We start from the raw sequence: 23,389 nt of genomic DNA, 5'->3' as shown, positions 1-23,389 counted from the left end.
ATTAAAGGTATCGCCAGGTTCATTGGTATGGTGAATTTCTTCAGAAAGTTCATTCCTAACTTTGCTAATAGAGCGGCGCCCTTAAACCTTCTTCGTAGGAAAGGCATCAAATTCGAGTGGGGACCTTCTCAACAAGCCGCTTTTGAAGACCTTAAATTAGCTCTTTGTAATGCCCCTGTACTTGCTATGCCTGATTTCTCGAAGAAATTAATCGTCCAAACCGACGCGTCGTCGTCAGCAGTAGCTGCAGTCCTTCTTCAAGAGACTGAACTAGGGAGGCGACCCATCGCCTATGCGTCTAGGACATTGTCGGCTCAAGAAGCCAAGTATTCCATCTATGAGCTCGAAGGTTTGGCAGTCTTATTTGCCTTAGAAAAGTTCCGTCTCTATCTGGAACACGTTAAATTCGACCTGGAGACAGATAATCAAGCCTTAAGCTGGGTCTTAGGTAGGCCGCGTCGTACTGGTCGTATAGCCCGCTGGGCTATTCGTATTTCCGCCTTCCAGTTTGATGTTAGACATATCAGAGGTATCGAAAATGTTGTTGCTGATGGACTCAGCCGTATGTTTCATAACGACGTAGAGACCCACGAACCGGTCGACAGTTCATCACCTTCCGAGTCCATACTATCTGGTGTTAATGCCATCTTAACAGATGCTCCCATGCTTTTTAGGGATATTGAGAAATACCAACGTGAAGATCCGACGCTGGCTCCGATAATGGAAACCCTTTCTTCTGGGGAACATGCTGTCCCTTATGTTCTGAGGAATGGTGTTCTATGTTGCCCTTCGAGGCATGATAAGTTGATGAAAGTTGTTGTTCCAGCGGTTATTGTACCTATGATCTTCAAATACTATCATGAGACCCCATTGGGGGGGCATCTTGGAATCTTTAAAACTCGTGAAAAGATTCGTGAAATGTTCATATGGAAAGGTATGGACGGTGAAATTCGGGAACTTGTAAAAGCTTGTAAATCTTGTTTGATCAGTAAACCCACCATGTCCACTAAAGTAGGCCTTTTGTCTTCTCATCAAGCGTCGCGCCCCATGGAACGCCTGTATATTGATTATGTGGGACCCTTCCTCCAGTCAAAGGGTAATGCCAACAAGTTCATCTTTGTGTGTGTAGATGGTTTTACAAGATTTTCCTGGTTATTTCCGACTAAGCTGGCTACCGCTCAGTCAACTATTACTTGCCTAAATTCTATTTTTGCTTCTTTTGGTCCGTGCCAATACATTGTATCTGATAATGCTAAGGCTTTTACATCTAATTTATTTCGTAAATTCTGTTTTGACTTGTCCATCTCTCATGTAACTACTTCCGCTTATTACCCTCAACCATCTCTGGCTGAACGGGTGAACCGTAATCTCAGGTCCGCACTTATTGCCTATCATCATGAAGATCATTCTAGGTGGGACACGTCCCTGCATTGGTTAGCTTTTGCTTTGAATTCGGCGGTTCATGAATCACACAAATTTACTCCAGCTTCTTTGATGTTTAAGTTCGTTCCCAACACGCCGCTCTCTAACCTCTGGTCTCTGAATGACATTCTGCCCGAGACAATAGATCCGGACAACATTAAAGATCTTTGGAAGAAGGCTAAAGCTAATCTTGAAGTATCTCATGAAAAGGTTAGGGAAAGGTATGATCGTGGACGGAGACCCACCACTTTGAAGGTAGGTGACCAGGTTATGGTCAAAAATTTTGTTCCCGCGGGCAAGCTTGCCCCCAGATTTCATGGGCCTTGTATCATTCTCGATTTTCTTACGCCGGTTACCTTATTGCTAAGTAATCCAGCCACCGAGAGGATATTTAGAGTTCACCTGTCCCAGGTGAAACCGGTGTAATTTCTGTGTTAACTTCCTTCATATTATTTTGAAAGGATATGAAGGTTATATTTTTTTTGAGTTTCACCTTTAAGGCATTCTGCCCTTTCTATAATATTTTGGTTTTAGATGTAAGCCTTTTGTAAAACCCACCCCGATCCGTTAAACTGCCATCCTGTTCTTGCCACGGCCATTACCACGCTCCCGTCTCCTGCTCCACCTTACACTGTGGCTTCATAATAGTAAATGCCATGGATATCTACACGCCGCTGGCCCCTCAACCTCTCCACAAGCCTGTACCCTCAAAGAAGATGATAGTCCAACACAATTCTGCCGCCTAGCTTTAATGTTTCAGCGCCCCCGCAGCCGCGCAGCGCCGTGCAGCGACTGGGGAGGGGGATGGGCCCCCTCCTCTCCAGCGAGGACGACATGCGCACGGCGAGCCGGAGCTCTCCTCCCGGCCAAGGCTGACGTGCGGCGCACGACCTGCTACTTGCCCGCAGATTGTATATGTTCACCGCGGGCGCGGCGTGCTTCAACACCTCTGCTCCCCTCATTGTGCGGGCGAGCGGTATCTCAGGGTACTTGAGGGGTCCGAGCGGCCTCCTTTTGGACGCAAGCTGCAACGGCCGGTCCGGCCATCCAACTTCATCAACATCAACTACATGGACAGTTACTATAAGAGATAACTACACTTGGGAATTCAACAACAATTTTTGGTGGACATTGCAAAATTTTTCTTCACCTTTAAGTATTAAAAGTTTATTTTCAGAAATTCAAATTTTACAAACATAAAGACTTTCATTCACCTGCAACAACAACATTTTGAAACTGAATTAAGAAATCTTGTAAACGCTTCGGCTATCTATCTTCATATCAACATCATTACTTGGACTTTGTTTCAAACTGACTTCATGCGTCATCCCTGGAGGAACTTTTGGGGGGGGAGGTCTGTACCGGGCGGTACACCTCCACGCCGCTAATTTAAAATGTGCGCCAGTTGAAACTCCTCTGCTGGAGGAAGTCTGAACTTTATCTACTCTATTAATTCTCTACTTTCTCAGAAGATGTCACCACATGGAAAATTTTGAGTTTTTGAACTGTGTCACTTTTGATGTGTTTTTGTTTCGCTTGAAGTAAGAAGTGTGAACTTTCTCTTCTAGAGGACACTACTGAAGATCTACTATAGTGCAACCTAGTGCGGAGTCAAAGAACTATTTTGTTGGAGAAAATTTAATTTCAAGAGTTTGTTCTTTGTTAAATTTCTTTCTGTCATTGTTTAAGTTGGCAATAATTACCCCTTTCTTCCCCTTGTTTTGAATGTATCCAATCACGAATTTCTTCTATTAATTTCTGACCTATCATGGGTATCTTCTCCCAACTTGAATATATTTCTGTACCCTAGCCAATAAAATCTTTGTGGGAGGGTGTTTTCTTTCCCCTAACGCCTAGAACTTTCTGCGAGAGTATTTAAACTGCTGATTTTAGGCTCTCCAGGCCACTTCTGTTCTATCTTTCAGTGTATTAAGTACATAGCAGGAGGCGGGAAGCGCCTCTTTCTTCTTCAGCCGTTCAACACCAGGTAATGGCCTATTAATAACTTCTTTTCTGGCTAGGTCGGCAGTTTAACACTCGCGGCGGGTTCGAAGCATTTCCAGCATGTAACCTTTTCCTAAAATGTAATTACTCTTTTCATCTTTTTCTTGTAAAGCTACATATTGGGATAGAGAGTGCTAACCCTCTCGAGCTCCCACTCACATTTGTTTTGAGGTGAACTTATTTTTCCCTACCTATTCTTCGTTAACGTAATGTAAATTGGTTCTTTTTAAGTCACCTCTGTAGTATGGGAGTAGCCCTTGTATTAACAGCCTAGTGCCAAGTAGGTCTTAAGCAAATGTATTAGGAGTGCAGTTCGCCTCCTCTCAATTTGTTACTTTAAAGGTCAGGTAATTAACCTTTTCATTTAATAGACCTCAGTAGGTTGGGTATGTTACCCCTGTGTCTATGTCCTGAGAGGACAACTTGAAGGTGGAGTTTGGTGAATGTTTAAGAGCGTGTGGCTCTTTGAGTGTTGTATGCCTCGAGGAGGCTTTTCCTGTGTAATGTGGAGCAAGTGCTCCTGAGCATGAATGGGGTTTTCTGCCCCTTTGTTGAGTTCTGTATATTGTAAGGTTGGACTTCTAGCTCAAGAATCGTATGGGCGGCTCTCGGAGCCCAAATTCTGTAATCCCTGTAATTGTACATTTCAAATTGTGTTTCGGCTACTAAGTACCGGTTCTATGTGTTGTTACTTAATTTTGAAAAGGAAATATAACCTTGTTAACTTTTACATTAACTTTGATTCCGTAGTTTGAGACCCATTCACGCCCGCACCTTCTTACACCTCTACCTACCACCAAAACACGGTAGCAATAATAATAATAATAATAATAATAATAGTCCAACGGCACTAGCTAATTATAAATCTGCTTGCATTACAACATTAATTAATGAATTAACTACACTGCAATGACATTTATGCACACACATTAATAGGCTAACAGCTAATGCAATCCCGACCATTTTGGAACTGCAACGTTTCACTGATCACAATCAAAAGTGATAATAACAACATTCATGAAAAAAAAAAAAAAAAAAAGCAGTGCTCTCCCAAATTTCTAAGAAAGTAAACGTATTTAACAATTTGATCACACTAAAAATAGTGCCATCACATTATGGTTATGTTTTGAATATTTTAGCTTATTTATAGAACTGAATTGTTTAAATAGTCACGATAATGGAATTCATTGTTTTGTAAAATGTTTTGGAATTCTAACAACAGTGGAGGGAAAAGCCTAGGTATATTGCAAAGTGTTGGCTCCGCCATTCAGCACTTACACCCGCCTGCACTCGTCCTTCCCGACAAGCCCACATCGTTCCTCCAGGCTCCTCCCGCACCCCGAACACTTGCAAAGTGTGGGACCTGCTCAGGACTGTGCTGCCACAGGCCGAAAGCCTCACGACTATAAAGATGACATCAAGCGAGCTGGACAGCGACCACGGTCTGAAAGCCATTGCCATTTTCTTGAAAATAGAAAAGCAAAATATTTACAGTGAAATAATAAAGAAAACATTGTATAACTGAGGTGCACATCACTATAAGTTGGACTACACTACATTTGCCCATCTCTTTATGTAATCAATTACAGAGTGAAATAACAATAAATGTTTTTGAAAAGGCAGTGGGGCAGTGCTCAAAAGCCCTTCATGCACGAACCGTCACTGGTACCTATGTGTTAATATAGACTAAGTGTAATCACTTGAGTGGGATTGTAAATAAAGGGTACAGATCTCTGCACATGGTTATGACGACTTTTAGGGGTTGTAGTAAGGAGGTAAAGGAGAGTGCATATAAGTCTCTGGTAAGACCCCAACTAGAGTATGGTTCAAGTGTATGGGACCCAAACCAGGATTACCTGATTCAAGAACTAGAAAAAATCCAAAGAAAAGCAGCTCGATATATTCTGTGTGATTTTCGACAAAAGTGTAGCGTTCCAAAAATGTTGCAAAATTTGGGCTGGTAAGACTTGGGAGAATAAAGACGAGCTGGTCGAATAAGTGGTATGTTCCAAGCGGTCAGCGGAGAGATTGCGTGGAATGACATCAGTAGACGAATAAGTTTGAGTTGTGTCCTTAAATGTAGGAAAGATTACAATACGAGGATAAGAGTTGCAATTCAAGAGGACTAATGGGGGGAAATATTTGTTTACAGGAAGGGGAATTAGGGACTGGAATAACTTACCAAGGTTGATCATCAATCAATAAACACTGATCTGCAGTTAGGGCAGTCACCCAGGTGGCAGATTCCCTATCTGTTGCTTTCCTAGCCTTTTGCTACATGATTTCAAAGAAATTGGAAATTTATTGAACGTCTCCCTTGGTAAGTTATTCCAATCCCTAACTCCCCTTCCTATAAATGAATATTTGCCCCAGTTTGTCCTCTTGAATTCCAACTTTATCTTCATATTGTGATCTTTCCTACTTTTATAAACGCCACTCTAAATAATTTGTCTACTAATGTCATTCCACGCCATCTCTCCGCTGACAGCTCGGAACATACCACTTAGTCGAGCAGCTCTTCTTCTTTCTCTCAGTTCTTCCCAACCCAAACATTGCAACATTTTTGTAACGCTGCTCTTTTGTCGGAAATCACCCAGAACAAATCGAGCTGCTTTTCTTTGTATTTTTCCAGTTCTTGAATCAGGTAATCCTGGTGAGGGTCCCATACACTGGAACCATACTCTAGTTGGGGTCTTACCAGAGACTTATATGCACCCTCCTTTACATCCTTACTACAACCCCTAAACACCCTCATAACCATGTGCAGAGATCTGTACCCTTTATTTACAGTCCCATTTATGTGATTACCCCAATGAAGATCTTTCCTTATATTAACACCTAGATACTTACAATGATCCCCAAAAGGAACTTTCACCCCATCAATGCAGTAATTAAAACTGAGAGGACTTTTCCTATTTGTGAATCTCCCAACCTGACTTTTAACCCCGTTTATCAACATACCATTGGCTGCTGTCTATCTCACAACATTTTTGAGGTCACGTTGCAGTTGCTCACAATCTTGTAACTTATTTATCATTCTATAGAGAATAACATCACCCGCAAAAAGTCTTACCTCCAATTCCACTCCTTTACCCATAGCATTTATATATATAAGGAAATATAAAGGTCCGATAATACTGCCTTGAGGAATTCCCCTCTTAATTATTACAGGGTCAGATAAAGCTTCAACTACTCTAATTCTCTGAGATCTATTTCCAGAAATATAGCAACCCATTCTGTCACTCTTTTGTCAAGTCCAATTGCACTCATTGTTGCCAGTAGTCTCCCAAGATCCACCCTATCAAATGCTTTAGACAGGTCAATCGCGATACAGTCCATTTGACCTCCAGAATCCCAGATATCTGCTATAACTTGCTGGAATCCTACAAGTTGAGCTTCAGTGGAATAACCATTCCTAAAACTGAACTGCCTTCTATTGAACCAGTTATAATTTTTACAAACATGTTTAATATATCAGAAAGAATGCCTTCCCAAAGCTTGCATACAATGCATGTCAAACTTACTGGCCTGTAATTTTCAGCTTTATGTCTATCACCCTTTCCTTTATACACAGGGGCTACAATAGCAACTCTCCATTCATCTGGTATAGCTCCTCCGACCAAACAATAATCAAATAATTACTTGAGATATGGTAATATATCCCAACCCATTGTCTTTAGTATATCCCCAGAAATCTGATCAATTCCAGCCGCTTTTCTAGTTTTCAACTTTTGTATGTCATTGCTATCATATGTAAAAATTATTCCTTCATTGGCCTTAGTCTCCTCCTCTATCTCGACATTATCCTTGTAACCAACAATCTTTACATACTGCTGACTGAATACTTCTGCGTTTTGAAGATCCTCACATACACACTCCCCTTGTTCATTAATTATTCCTGGAATGTCCTTCTTGGAACCTGTTTCTGCCTTACAATAGCTAAACATACCCTTCCATTTTTCACTAAAATTTTTATGACTGCCAATTATGCTTGCCATCATGTTATCCTTCGCTGCCTTCTTTGCTAGATTAAATTTTCTAGTAAGTTCCTTCAGTTTCTCCTTACTTCCACAGACATTTCTAAGTCTATTTCTTTCCAGTCTGCACCTCCTTCTTAGTCTCTTTATTTCTCTATTATAATAAGGTGGGTCTTTACCATTCCTTACCAAACTTAAAGGTACAAACCTGTTTTTGCATTCCTCAACAATTGCTTTAAACCCTGTCTGTGTACATTTTTATTTACCGTTTTCCACCGATCATAGTTACTTTTTAGAAACTGCCTCATGCCTGTTTTATCAGCCATATGGTACTGCCTAATAGTCCTACTTTTAACTTTCCTTTCTATCACATTTATTTTTAACTACCGTACCACAAAAACAGCTTCATGATCACTAATACCATCTATTACTATTTGATGTTCTATAAATATCCAATTTCTTTGAAATAATTTAAGAAAAGCTAGGAAAACGACAGACAGGGAATCCGCCGCTTGAGCGACTCTTCTAAATACAAATGAGCATCGAATGAGTATTGAGTATTTATGCGGAGTCCAATAACAATCAAGAAGAAGAAAAAAAACAGTAGCAGAAGAAGATGTACCTATCTGTACTCTAGAATTATCAGTTTCTAGACCCAGCCTGTTCTACTGGCTCATGGAAGTCAAATTTGTTCTTCAAGCATTTGTTTTAAGTGATACGAGGTTATAATTTACTAATATTAAACTACATCGCAATATTTGGTTTTGTTTCGAAGTGGCAGGTATGCTGTTTTATTGATGCGTATTAGCCAGTAGTACCATACAACCTATTCCGTTAATTGTGTTACTACTCAAAGATTTTCTTCATTGAAGAATTGTGATGTGTATCATTTTTTGCTGTGTCCACAAGCTCTAACATATTATTGGTAATATTCAAGTGTCAATCACTTTTGCCAAACTTTTAGATGTCAGTTGAGAACTGTAAGAAGTAAATATTAATCTTTCTCAGTTTCAGATTTCTACACGTTTCGAGCCACCTCTATATTTCATTTTTTTTAAATGTTATTTTTACTTAAGCATTAAAATTGTATACTTATATAACCCTGGAATAGTATGATACTTAAAAGTTACATAATTGGTATGATGTATCTTTTACGATCTTGAGAAAAAAACATTTTTTGGTAAAATGGAAATGAAAAATCAAAAGTTATCGAACATATTATACTTTTAAAAGCTGAAAATACATTTAATATAAAAGACAAGTTTTTTTGAGGAACAATGTCAAGCATTGTCTAGTCTTCAACGTCACCTAGCAGTTAGGTCCGTTTGAAAAATGAAAAAAAAATGAAATTACTATATTTTATTTTTAAAAATGAGTTGTATGTTAAAGCAGAGGGCTATATAATCAAAACGTTTTGGTAATAGCTCAAAAAAATCTTACTTGCAAAGATATGATGTCTTGATGATGCTGCAGTTGATTCAGGCACTGCAGACTTTGCAGATATCCCCGCGGTGCTCCACACAGAACTCAGTGTCACACTTGCTGCAGTAGTTGGCTGTGATTCTTCACTTTTCAGCTGGACATATTTTACAATTTGTTCTCTTTTTATCCCTTCTAGGAAGAACTGCTTCTTTTCAGCCAAGAACACTGAAGACCATACTTCTTAGCTTCCTCTAAAAATTTCTGGTAGTCAAGCGCTGTTCTAGCCATGGAAAAACCAACTGCTGATACAAATTATTCAAATAAGCTGATCTTGTCATGGTTTGGTCTTTTCTAGAACTCAAGACCTTGTTCAAAATTGAATTATCAGTTTCTAGACCCAGCCTGTTACATTTTTATTTACCGTTTTCCACCGATCATAGTTACTTTTTAGAAACTGCCTCATGCCTGTTTTATCAGCCATATGGTACTGCCTAATAGTCCTACTTTTAAGACCTTCCTTTCTATCACATTTATTTTTTACTACCACAAAAACAGCTTCATGATCACTAATACCATCTATTACTATTTGATGTTCTATAAATACTTTAATACACCAATACCGGACAGCTCTATCTCAACAGCATTGAGCGGAGTGCGAACGGCGACGGTGGTGACATCTAGCGCCTTGGTGTGAACTACACGCTGTCATTGCTAGAGTTCAGTGGAATGCAACCACACTCATTGGAAATATTCTTGTCAAAATAATTGAACAATCATAATGATGAAGAATGGCATTTTTAAATTATGGAATACCTCCTTCATAAACCTCCAAACGAGGTTTATACTTAGCCGTGCCTTTCGGTATGTCTTAGAAATTACAAGCCGAATTCTTTTTGAGGATCCACCCAGCCTCTTATAAATAGGCCCCTATTATTGTTATTATTATTATTATTATTATTATTATTTGCTTTACGCCCTCCCAGTGAAACGAGAGTGAATACGCTGATCATTCAGCGAAAGCATCAGACGGGGAGGATAACTTAGTAACATACATGTTTTATTAAGGTTTCAGAAATGAGAAGCTGTAATTAAGGAATAGGATTGACGAAGAACAAGAATTTATAGGAACTATACAATTAAATAACTTGTGGCCATTGATGTTTTGTATGTACATGTTTATATATTTATTATATACAACCCCCTACGGGTAGAAGCGGTAGAATTAATCCGTTATTCGGGGTGGTGGTACTGATTACTCTTCTAAGAGGAAATATAACTGGGCAACCATTCTCTGTTACCTCTAAAGAGGAGAAAATGGAAGAGGTCCAACACTTCTAAAAATGAAGGTATCGGCTATAAAAGGGGAAGGGCTACGGAGGGTTTGAAAATGAAAGACTCCCTGGACCTCGTAAACCGAATACCGTCGGGATCAGAAAAGAATAAGAGTTGACCAAGGAAGGTCGGATGGTAAAGGTGAAGGTGAGGAGCCGGCCACAAGTGGAAGCAATTGCGAGACTCAGCTAAGGGAACCGTGGTCGCCAACCCACGCTCCTAAAAGTTGAGAGTTCCTGGTTCCTCTTGTAGTCCCTATTTATGACAGGCAGGCGATACGGTGGATGCTTTCCCTGTGGATGTGGGCGGTAGAATAATATCCACGGCATCACCTGCCTGTCGTAAGAGGCGACTAAAAGGGGACAAGGAACTCTCAAGTTGGGGGAGTGGGTTGACGACCACGGTTCCCCAAGCTGAGTCTCACATTGTTTCCACTTAATAGTGTCAGGCCCTTAATTTTCATCTTTCTCATATGACCTCTCTTCGTCATGTTTTGTTTCCTTCCAACCACGACGGTGTTACATTTGCGAAGCCTAGGGATTATTTCATTTTCGCGACCTTCATGGCCCTTGTCTTTCATTTGCCGATACCTTCATTCTCCGCAGTGTCAGACATTTCCCATTTTCTTTCCGAATAGTGTTAATGGAGGATGGTTGTCCAGTTCTATTTCCTTTAACAATAATCACAATGTGTTTTGTACAAAGTCACTTAGTGCAAGTTACAAATGCATTACTTTCTTTGCTTTTCTACTCGTTTTTTGTTCATCCTGTCTTCCACATACATCATTCGTTTCTTTAACAAAACAATTGATCATTACATTCAAATACTTATTAACATAAGCATTAAAACAATCCTTACAAATATTTAGATCCTTTGGCTTGTCAACCAAGGCACTCATTCTGCATTTAACTTTATAACAGGAAGTATTTAAAAATTCAAAAAAATAATTGTTAAATATGTCAGATATTCTTCTTGATAACATCTGTGCGTCCCTGTTAGGGAAGAGCAGTTGAGCATCATCATACATTTTCATAGAAATATGAACATCTTCTAAACGGTATGATTCCTCGTATGATGACAATTCTTGCCTGCAATCATCATGAGGTAGTCTGCTGCAAACCCATCCTGCTACGTACTGTAGGCTATTGCATTGAGCTAGGTCAAGGTGGTCTTCATCCAAGGAATTGCTACTTCCATTTCCAGTTGAGGAGTTAATTAGATCAGGATTAACGGTGTCCACCAAATGAATACTGGATGCCGATTTCTCGAAGTCATCCTTTTTTAACAAGTATGCTGTCAGATCAATCTCACAGTTGGTATTACCTGAGGGCGAGAGAAGTTGATTACAAATTGTGGCCCTGATGGTGGATCCTAATTTGGAGCAATCTGGAGTAACGTTATTTCCACCTTTCATCCGCAGGATTGAGAAAAGATTCTCGACACAATCTTGCGTAAGGCGTCGTGTATAGAGAAACGAAAAGTTGTACCCTTCCTTCAGTTCATTCCATAATTTTTTTAACGCGCATATGTTCAGAAGCCAGCCTTTAATACACGGTGGTACACTTCTATTCTTGTTGAGGAGTGTCAAATTATTTAAATATTCTGACATTTCTTGTAGAAAATTCCAGTGGGGAGAAGACTCTTTAAGAGCTCTTCGAAACACCTTAGTGTTATTCAACTGATTTGAATTGAATACATCAAAAAGGACGTCAAATTTTTCAAGGAAAATTGCTGTTGGTACAGCCAGAGAGGTCATTGTATTCAAGGCCACATTTGTTAACATACCTCGACTTACAGAATGGCTCATAACCTGAGCTGCAAGGCAAACCCGCATTCGTGAGAAAGGCGGTAAGATAATATGCTTCTTCTTTAAATTTGGTGCAAATCTAGGGTTCATATTTTTATCAGTATTATAAAACTGTGTAATATAGTTCCAAGAAATGTTTTGTCCCTTATATTCCACATCATACTTTTTAAGGTTATTGCGTACTGACTTAAGCAGATGTGGTGCATCAAAAAATGTGTACACTCTGTCACCATCCAATTCGATGAATGGTTTCTGATCAGATATGTTTAGCAGTCTGTGCAGCTTCAAATTATTAGACCCCTGATCACTAACTAATGCCTTGGGTATGAAACCACTTTCCCTAATTTTCCGCAGCACATCAAATATAACACACTTAAGGGTCTCACCATCCATACTATCTTTAGTGAGAAAATATCCCATAACTTGTTTAAAGTTTTTTCTCATTCCTCTTATCATAACTACCAATACTTGGTTGGCAAGAATTCTGGACCCATCATCATTTATCAGTCTGTAATTAGTGCACGGACGTACATTACCTAAATCTTGAAATCCTTCAAATACATCTTTCTGAGCATCATAATATAAATGACTCTTCAGTGACATCTCATCAATTGGTACAGAAACCACACGCTCTTCTAACGGCAACAGCTGGGACTTGAGTTTCATCATACTTAGAATGCTATCACTTATTCCAGGTGATACTGACAGATTCTGTAGCCACCTACGAAGTGATCTTACACTCGGCAGAGATAAATGTTTCTGTAGAAATTTGTAACAGTTAGTGGAGCAATAATAAACAGCTAACGCAAATGTTTTGTCCGATTCAGTGTATCATCTAGCTTTCAGTCTCTTATTCTTAAGTCTCAGTTCAGATAGCATGAGTAATGAGATCACTTTTACTTTTTAAGTTTTCAAACTTCTGCTTCATAACTGCCATTTCACTCCTCAAGGCACGGATTGTCCTACGAAGACGGCTCGAAGTCTTCTGTTGTTGTTGCAGTTTCGATTGCAAAAGCTTGATTCTCCTTTCTGACTGTTCTGGAGTCAGCCTCGGAATGCGAGCATCTGGCAGAGTTCCTTTGGCTGTAAGAGAAATTAAAATAAATTACCGTGTGGATTAAATTATCTATACAGGGGGAAACATATTGGGACAAAGTTATAACGGCTGATACTACTACTGATGTGTCAGACTGAGGATTTATATAGCAACATAAACTTAGGTCCGCCTCTGTGGTGTAGTGGTTATTGTGATTAGCTGCCGCCCCCGGAGGCCCGGGTTCGATTCCCGGCTCTGCCACGAAATTTGGCAAGTGGCTCGAGGGCTGCAACGGGGTCCACTCACCCTCAGCCATCCTGGAAGTGGTTTTCCGTAGTTCCCACTTCTTCTCCAGGCAAATGCCGGGATGGTACCTAACTTAAGGGCCCTCTTCCTTGTCTATCCCTTCCAATCTTCCCATCCCCCACAAGGCCGCCTGGGCGAGGTGCTGGTCATTCTCCCCTGTTGTATCCCCCGACCCAATGTCTCACGCTCCAGGACATTGAAAACCAACCCTGGAGGGTAAACAGATTAAGAAGAAGAACTTAGCATCACGAAAAGTTTCTTTTTAGGGCCCGTAATCTCCGATTATGTTCGGCTGTCCGTTCGTTGCAGCCCTCTTAATCCTACTGAGACACAAATACTGAAATACATAATATTGTATGTACATAATTTATTCTTTCTTTCTTAATCTGTTTCCCTCGGACTCTGGGTCGGGGGATACAACTGGGGGATGACCAGTACCTCGCCCAGGCCGCCTCACCTGCTATGCTGAACAGTGGCCTTGTGGGGGATTGTGAAGCTTGGAAGGGATAGACAAGGAAGAAGGAAGGAAGCGTGGCCTTAAGTTAGGTACTATCCCGGCATTTGCATGGAGGAGAAGTGGGAAACCACGGAAAACCACTTTGAGGATGGCTGAGTTGGGAATCGAACCTCTACTCAGTTGATCTCCCGAGGCTGTGTGGACCCGTTCCAGCCCTCGTACCACTTTTCAAATTTCGTGGCAGAGCCGGGAATCGAACCCGGACCTCCGGGGGTGGCAGCTAACCACGCTAACCACACTAACCACTACACCACAGAGGCGGACATGTACATAATATATACTGGAGTTATGCGAGGATATTGGTATCAAGTGAACTTACGATGTTCCTGAAAAGGAAGAAGTGTTAAAGATTTGGTTAGGTCTCTTTCACAGCTTTATGCATGAAGAATTCTGATATTTACGTATTAAATTTGTTGCATTGGTGCTCAGTCCTGTGCAAGTAATGCATCGAAATACTTTTCTCACAGCAAAAAAATAAAGTTGAACCCAACATAATTCGAACCTCCTATCCCCCAATTTCAGAGCGAACACGATGACCATTACACCACGTACCTGCATGCTACCCCTGCCTGAAATCTACGGTACTTAAATGTGGAGCTCCCCAAGTCTCATTGCGTTTAGGGGTTAATATTTGCTATTATTATTGCTTTTAAGTCTCACTAACACTATTTGATTGGCATGGCTATATAAGGCATGGCTAATTTCAATACACATGTGCGGTCATTTTTAAAACTTACAGTTCTTATCAGTTCCCGTGTCGGTATCTTGCTGGGTGATTTCTTCAGCGCATAACTTTTCCCTTGGGATATAACTCTCTTCCTGAGAAAGATCCCGTGATCTTTTCTTTGGACTGGCACGTTTAGGAGTCTGTTGCTTCTGATACAGATTTTGAGTCGGTATTTGTCCTTTGATCAACCTATACATACAATAGAAGTTATGAGCTGCGTACACTTGTGATTATTACCATCATACGTTAAAAGACGTCTTAATCAAAGTAATTTTGACTATAGTAACATAACTAGTTTTATTATACGTACTCTTGACTTGGTAAATTAGGGTTTCTGAAGCTTGTTGTTGGAAAATGGTCTGAACAAACGCGGTAGTTTTTGTACAGATGTTCGGGACCAAATTTCTTAAATACTGTATCAAGATCCTTCCTTTTACATACGTGCACCCATTGCTGACAGCTAGAAATTAAGAGAAACGTCATCATTATCAGTTAAGCCTCCATCTCGTCGTAAAAGTTATGTTTAGGACTAAGACTCAATCTATTCATCAGAGTGCATACTTACATCTTATGGTCTTTTGGAAATCGAAAATAAGACTTTGAACAGTTTACAACGCCGTAATTGCTGCAATTACAAACTGCACAAATAACGCCAGCCATAATACTTGCATTAGTAAATTGCAATTTAAAAATATTTACTAAAACACCGTAATAAATAATTATAAACACGCCAGTGCTACAAGTATCATACAAGTGGCAATGTGTTATTGAATTCTTATTCACACCAAGCCATGCAGGTAGCAGCACTATCGACTTTCTCGCTGAAAACCGCAAGCTGTCCGGTATTGGAGTATTAAAGTATTTGGTTACTACTCTAAGATTTTCTTCATTGAAGAATTGTGATGTGTATCATTTTTTGCTGTGTCCACAAGCTCTAACATATTATTGGTAATATTCAAGTGTCAATCACTTTTGCCAAACTTTTAGATGTCAGTTGAGAACTGTAAGAAGTAAATATTAATCTTTCTCAGTTTCAGATTTCTATAAGTTTCGAGCCACCTCTATATTTCATTTTTTTTAAATGTTATTTTTACTTAAGCATTAAAAATGTATACTTATATAACCCTGGAATAGTATGATACTTAAAAGTTACATAATTGGTATGATGTATCTTTTACGATCTTGAGAAAAAAACATTTTTTGGTAAAATGGAAATGAAAAATCAAAAGTTATCGAACATATTATACTTTTAAAAGCTGAAAATACATTTAATATAAAAGACAAGTTTTTTTGAAGAACAATGTCAAGCATTGTCTAGTCTTCAACGTCACCTAGCAGTTAGGTCCGTCTGAAAAATGAAAAAAAAATGAAATTACTATATTTTATTTTTAAAAATGAGTTGTATGTTAAAGCAGAGGGCTAAATAATCAAAACGTTTTGGTAATAGCTCAAAAAAATCTTACTTGCAAAGATATGATGTCTTGATGATGCTGCAGTTGATTCAGGCACTGCAGACTTCGCAGACATCCCCGCGGTGCTCCACACAGAACTCAGTGTCACACTTGCTGCAGTAGTTGGCTGTGATTCTTCACTTTTCAGCTTGACATATTTTACAATTTGTTCTCTTTTTATCCCTCCTAGGAAGAACTGCTTCTTTTCAGCCAAGAACACTGAAGACCATACTTCTTAGCTTCCTCTAAAAATTTCTGGTAGTCAAGCGCTGTTCTAGCCATGGAAAAACCAACTGCTGATACAAATTATTCAAATAAGCTGATCTTGTCATGGTTTGGTCTTTTCTAGAACTCAAGACCTTGTTCAAAATTGAATTATCAGTTTCTAGACCCAGCCTGTTACATTTTTATTTACCGTTTTCCACCGATCGTAGTTACTTTTTAGAAACTGCCTCATGCCTGTTTTATCAGCCATATGGTAGTGCCTAATAGTCCTACTTTTAAGACCTTCCTTTCTATCACATTTATTTTTTACTACCACAAAAACAGCTTCATGATCACTAATACCATCTATTACTATTTGATGTTCTATAAATATCCAATTTCTTTGAAATAATTTAAGAAAAGGCTAGGAAAACAACAGACAGGGAATCGGTCGCCTGAGCGACTCTTCTAAATACAAATGAGCATTGAATGGGTATTGAGTATTTATGCGGAGTCCAATAACAATTAAGAAGAAGAAAAAAAAGTAGCAGAAGAAGATGTACCTATCTGTATTCTAGAATTATCAGTTTCTAGACCCAGCCTAGTTGTCGATCAAGTCATAAAAAATGCAGAGTGGCCATCTTTTTGTTTTCCTTGTGCTAGATCGGACTGAAGCCATTTGGTCAAGAGTATCTACTCCTCTTTTGGTCTGGTTGTAAAGGTCAGTCATAACTGCTTTGCCATCTTGATTCACTCCCTTGTTTTGGTGCATTCTGGAAATAAGGCGAACTACCCTGTTCTTCTTAATCTTGTGCGATAGAAGTGTTGTTGTGTTGCTGAAAAGGTATTTTGAATCACCAATGTCCCTATTCTTTGCTGATCTCATACTCAAAGGTATCTCTGGTGGATCTTAGGTGGATCGTTCCTAAAAGTGTCAGCTTATAAGGAGCCTTGAGCAATTCATGTGCCAAAGGAGCGAGTGTTAACCAGTTATCCATTGTTATGTTGCAGTCCGATCCATGCAATGGAGACATTAACGTTTTCACATAGTAGTGGGAAAGGGGGCCTTTGACAGTTTTGTTTTGTTTCCCTAAGTATGGCTTATCAACTAATGTGTAGTTAGAACCAGCATCACAAACCATAACAATTTTTAACCCATATTTAGCTGGCTTTTTATGCATATACAGTTCGAATGGATATCTGCCTCAAAATGCATGCAGCTGCGTTGCCTATGCATGATTTCATGAAAGCTTCCCAAAGGTCCCTTATAGGTGTGAAGTGATCCGTCGCTACTCTCTCAGCTCTGGTAGTTTTATCATCCAATCTGAAACAATCTAACAAAAACTTGAATCGCTTTTCACTAAAGCAAACTCTGTAAACACTACCACTTACAGAAGCATCAAACGTTATTGCTGTATTTAGGCTATTTTTCTTGTGGGAGAGGTTTGACTGTTTGAAAACTGAATTGTTTTGTAGTTGGCTTGTTTTCTCACTATCTTTTCATTTGTATGAGTAATGATTGAGTTTAGCATAGTATCAGTAAAGAACAACTGAAACGCATCTAAAGGGGTTAGAACATCATTACGCTACATTTAGGCCATTGTCGGATATTCACAATATTTCTAGGGGTATTTCTTGTACATATGGTTGGAGGATTTTCAGTACAGGAATAACCGTTTTTTCCTTTGCTTAATTTTGTTGTTTATTATGGAGTCGAGTTTGCAGATCCTGATGAACCAGTAATAATAGTACTAGCAGTAGTATTACTACTATCAAGTCTTGATTAAGCAGACAGAGTTGTAACAGATTTTGTCCCACAACTACCAAACAGGGATGTCAATAACTTGTGTAATAGTGCTGTGTGGGCCAACCACTCCTGATGTGTACATTGAATCATTTTCATTTGTTAAATGACTACGACATTTTCTCTTCAGTTCATGAATCTCATCATCTGAGGATGAAGGTATATAGTCGTCACTCCCAGTGTATGCTAAAATGTTATTTCCTACTCACTTCCACTATCTCCTTGATATGATAATTAAACTTGAACCGAAACACAACACTACGTTAAATAATTACACCATTTGTATGATGTTGTATCATTTAGAAACTGACGTCAAGAGCTCGAAAACAAGATCTTCGAGCACGACGGTTGCACGTGCACTGACCTTGCGAGTTGAGCGGGGGAAGACATTGGAATGGCCGGAAGAGTCCGCGCAGAAACGTGTTCTAGGCAATCAAATTTGTGTTACGTTTTGTAAAAATTATGATATACCATTCCAGGGTTAACTAGCTTTCCTTTGCATTACAATTGCCGGCAAGTCTTTCCCTCTTGTGTTGTAACAGTGAATGTATCTCATTTTAACTAAATCAGATATCTGAATTTTATGGTATGGATAATTTTTCTGAAGTGCTAAGCACCTGATGAATTATGGATGGTGATTTTAGAAATAAATTATAAGATTTAGTGTTTAATTGTAATTATTGTGTTCATTTGTTACTTACCTCTGTGTCTAGTCTAAAAGTGACGCTGTGAATGTTGATGGTTTTTTTACACTGTGGGCTGCGAAAGAAGGTAGTAGGGCTCGGAATCTTGCGAGTTGTTCCGTTTAGGGTATCTGTAAGATTATCTGTATGTGTAGAATTCTTGGCATATCAGTGTTGTTATATATCATATCATTACCCCACAACAGCTGTATCCAGTATTTAATCCTCATGTTTTATCTTAACTGTAGCCTGCCTCTCTTTAGTAAGATATTTCCTGATATTTATCGGCGTGTTTAGGAACTTCTTCAGGACTGAACGAGTTGGCTGCGTGGTTAGGGGCCAGTTGCGGTGAGTTTGCATGGTTCGAATGCCACCACCGGCAGCCGTGAAGATCGTTTTCTGTTGTTTCCCATTTTCTCATTGGGCAAATTGTGGTTTAAGTAAAACCAATAATATATTAACAGAATAACCATTGAGGCCAGAACGAGTAAATGTGGCACACTTAGGAAGTATCCCCTACGTTGAAATATACAAAATACATTTGATCATAATTTCCTGAAAAGGTATATGTTTACACAGAAATCTGTTCCCTGACAATAAGAAAGAATCAACGCAATGGACCACAGGAACAAAACCCATATTACATGTGTGAGAAATGGTAGTCTTCATTGTCAGTGCAGTTTGTATATTTTTACAGTAAAGTATCATTGACTGACAAACACTGCTATTGAGTGAAATGAATTATGTGAGGAACCACTCAAGGTATTCAACACAGACAAGTTTGGTACCACCTTGGGAACAATAAAAACTCCTAAACATTTAAACCAATTATCTGACATGGAATACACTTGAAAGGGCGGTCTGGTAAGCACCTTTTGGTTGTGTCATTAGACATGAAATGCACAGACAAATAAAGATAGTTTGGTAGCATTGTTCAATGAAATGAGCTGATAGCAGTGTAGTATAATATTTATCTTCAGTTCAACAGATTCTTCTTCTTCATTTCCCATTTCCAGTTGTCTGGGTTGAGTTGTAAATCGATGACAATCTCAGTTTTCTATCTCTCCACCACTCCTCCTTCAATATTTCTTCTACTTTTACTCCTCTCTTCTCTGTACTCTCCTTCATAGTATCCATCCACCTCTTTCTGAGTATTCCATGTTGTCTTTCTCCTATTATTTTCTCTCAAAATACTCTCTTTGGAACTCTATCCTGTCCTGTTCTAATTATGTGTCCATACCATTTCAGTTTACTGGCCTCTACCTTGTCCTGTAGTTTAGAAATTCCAATTCTCTCCCTGATTTCTATGTTTCTGTTTTTATCCCTTTATGTCTTCTCAATTATTCCTCTAAGGAATTTCATCTTGGCTGCTTAGATTCTGCTTTCATCATGTTTTGTTGTTGTCCATGTGCTATTGCCTATATCAAAAAGGGAGTGTAACACATTGGGTACAGAATTTTCTTGCATTTCTTTGCTATATTGCAGTTCCACACTATAAATCTCATATATTGGTAAAATGTGTTAAGTTCACTTTCCAGTTTCCCCATCATCAGCGAGCCGAGTGGCTCGGGTGGTGGAAAATTCGAGCATGGCTCAGTCTGGTGGTATTTGAAGGTGCAAATATATGTGAACCTCATGTAGTTAGATTTACTGGCACATAAAATAATTGCTGCAGGACTAAATTCTGGCACCTGGGCATCTCCGATATCAGTAAGAAAGTAGTTAGTCAGATGTAAAGCAAATAAGTATTATATATTATTTTACTCATCTTGTGCATCTATACTCCACAAATACTAGAATCTTTCCACAACTTCTAATGGTCTTCCATTTATTTCAATATTCTCTCTTCCTTCTCTATTTCCTCTCATCACCACTACTATCATGCACTTCTCCACACTTATTTAATTCCATATTCCTCTATCTCCTGATTCAATACAGTAATTTGTTCTTGTACTTCCATTTCATCTTCTCCCCAAATTACAATGTCATCTTCAATGAGTAAGGGCTGTGCCTCTTTGGTTTCCATTTCTTGTTATATACTCTTGTGAATTTCATCCATGACTGTAATAAAGAAAGAATGGATAATACACATCCTTGTTAAAGTCCAGTTTGTACATTGAACCTGTTCGTTATCCCATCGTAGTTTTAATAGTACTTGCTCACTTTTCATATATTGCTTTTATAATTTGTTCTGCTCTGCTTGCCTTCATTTTTGTATCAATGCATCCAGGGCCAGTTGCCGTGGTTTGCTGCTGTATGCCTTCTCAATATCAATAGAAATCAACAGTTAATCTTACCTGAACTCCAGTCTTTTCTCCATTACATTCCTTAGATTCAGCAGATTGAAAAACTTAAGAATTATGTTTACATTGAGTGCAGAGTATGCCACTGTATAGAAGTGAAATGTGGATAATAACTGGTGCTGAGGAAAACGGAGTCGAAGCCTTTGAAATATGGTGTTATCGGAAGTTTTTGATGATCAGATGGATAGAACATGTCTCAAATAAAGATATAGGTATATCAGCTTGATGAGAAAAGAGTGTTTCATGAGAATTTGATTCTAAGAAGGAAAAGTTTGATAGGAGAAATCTCAAGGCACTGGGAATTGTTCAGTTAGTTTTGAAGGGAAGCGCAGAGAATAAGAATGGTTGGTAGATGCCTGGGTCATCAGAGTGAGAAGTAGATGGCTTAGTCACTGAATTTTCAAGACATTATGTGTAGTCCGTTCACACTCAGTTTACCTTGATTTTAAAGTAGAAAAGTCATCCTGCTCTGGTTTCAATTCTATGCAAAAATGTATGTCATATGGCTATGATTGCAATATCAGCGGTCGCGTAAAACTGCGGGTCCTTGGCTGTGATCATGATATCAATAGTCATGTAAAATTAAAAGTTTGTTGCTTAGTCTGTTGACAAATAATCTAGAAAATAATGACAGCAAGATGACAATATATTTTTCTGGCCTATTTTTCAGTGTAAGATCATTGGAAGTAATCAACGAACCCAGTACCTTCGAACTACTTCACTTGCAGTGTGAAATGGACCTGGAAATAAAGATCAAAGAGGAAGCAGCCTGGCTTGAAGGAGCGGGAAATGCTTCACTTGTAAGTCTCAATCCAGATAATTTTATAGAGATCAGAATTTATTTGGCAGGGGAAAATTTTACTATGTGCTTACTCAACACTAACACCAGCAGTCACCACTTGCAGCTTGAGCATTTAGGCGTGGTAAGTTTCTTTATCTGGAAATACGTGACAGTGCACTACACTAGGCTGCCAACCCTTTGGAACCACAAACAACAGTATTGATGTTCATATTTGGGTCTGGCTAGTAACAAAATCATTGTTCATGGGGCAATCAAGAGGGTTCCGTGGCATAAGCTGTCAGATTAGGGCCACAATTTGGTCAAATGGCCTCTAGCATGTGTTAGGAAAACAGCAGTGCATTCTATGTTTGATAGTGGTAAAAAGCTGAATGAATATTTTGTGCTTGATAGTGAAAGAAGCTTTGTTATGTCAAGCTAGTGAAGAAGTCATGATAGCCAGTGTCTCAAGTTTGAGGCTTCAGTGCCTTTCATGTGCTAAGTACCCATTAATTGATTGTCTTTGTTTATTCATTGTTATTGGCATGGCTTTCAGAAGGTTGTGTGGTTATGTTTGTATTCTATATGGTTTGTTAGTGGTATCTTTGTGGGATTGACATTTCCTTTCATGCCAGCCAATTTCAATGCAACTAGCTACTGAAATGATGGACAATGGTGGGTGCTTGATTTAAGTATGTTATGGCCGGTAAGTCCGTGGCTATCATAGTGAACATCATCTTCCTCCAAAATAAATTCTAGGTAAGATTTTCATCATTTAAACTTCTTTGCAATGTTACTAATGTTTTGTGAGCACATAGTAAAATACTGTCACAGTATAGCATGTCTGAAGCAAACACTATATTGAAGACGAGGATGCAGTCAAAGATTTTGGAGAAGAAGTGCGATATTTTCATCATTTTCCTTTGCCCTGTCTGTTCTACTCTAAACACAGTCCATTGCGATCTTCTGAGTGTGGCTTTCAGGTCAGTGCCCCTTCATCTGATAGCTCAGAGGGTAAACTGATGACATGCTAATTTCATATTGGCAAGGGTGACTTTGTTTCAGTCCAGAGGTATTTGGAGAAGCTGAATTATCCCAGCATATGTCTGTAGTTATACTGAATTCCTGCACATCATTCTGCTAACTCTTGTACAAATATCAAAATTATGTTTAGAAATGTGTGCCAATATCAGAAACAATTTTTTTCTTCATAATGCCTTTGCTGGCGGGATGTAGTGTTTACAGTGCACTATGTCTTCTGGTATGGGCTAGAACATTGACCTGTCTCAGTCTCATCCTTGGCTTTGACAATATGAAAGCGACCGAGGTATGAGCGATGCCAGTAATGCCATTCCTTATGCAGCCAGTTCCTGTTATGAATGGTGTGAAAATATCGCTTATAGGGTTGGTTGGCGCATGCATTTCAGTGGGCTTGGCAGACTGTTATGCAATAGCAACTTCTGGCTCAGTGAGGAAAGCAATGGGAAACTACCTCACTCCTCACTTCCCTTATGCCCCTTCAGTGACACCTAGCCTATCTGTGACAGCTGTTGGTGGAGTTGTAGAGGATCAAACTAGCCTTCGGGCTGAATACCCAACATACAACATAAATGAGC

At 39.2% G+C, this 23,389-nt stretch overlaps 1 protein-coding gene and 1 long non-coding RNA gene across 2 annotated transcripts in view; one reads left to right on the top strand and one right to left on the bottom strand.

The window, feature by feature from the left end:
- The window catches only part of LOC136875105 (uncharacterized), an 84,310-nt gene extending 76,681 nt beyond the window's left edge, over positions 1 to 7,629 (bottom strand). The window contains exons 1-2 of the long non-coding RNA XR_011018336.1: positions 5,609 to 7,629; positions 4,705 to 4,870 (exon numbers count right to left, since the gene is read on the bottom strand). This is a non-coding gene — a long non-coding RNA (uncharacterized lncRNA). The remainder of the gene's footprint in view (positions 1 to 4,704; positions 4,871 to 5,608) is intronic.
- Positions 7,630 to 8,020: 391 nt separating this feature from the next.
- LOC136875104 (zinc finger protein 83-like) overlaps positions 8,021 to 23,389 on the top strand; it is a 57,325-nt gene continuing 41,956 nt past the window's right edge. Inside the window, exons 1-2 of the mRNA XM_068227900.1 lie at positions 8,021 to 8,125; positions 21,666 to 21,795. Coding sequence (XP_068084001.1) covers positions 8,079 to 8,125; positions 21,666 to 21,795 — 177 coding nt within the window. The 5' untranslated portion in view covers positions 8,021 to 8,078. The remainder of the gene's footprint in view (positions 8,126 to 21,665; positions 21,796 to 23,389) is intronic.

This window comes from Anabrus simplex, chromosome 5 (genome assembly GCF_040414725.1).
Source record: "Anabrus simplex isolate iqAnaSimp1 chromosome 5, ASM4041472v1, whole genome shotgun sequence".
Lineage (NCBI taxonomy): Eukaryota > Metazoa > Arthropoda > Insecta > Orthoptera > Tettigoniidae > Anabrus > Anabrus simplex.
The sequence above is the reverse complement of the archived record's forward strand: the minus strand, read 5'-3'. Positions and strand labels throughout refer to the sequence as shown.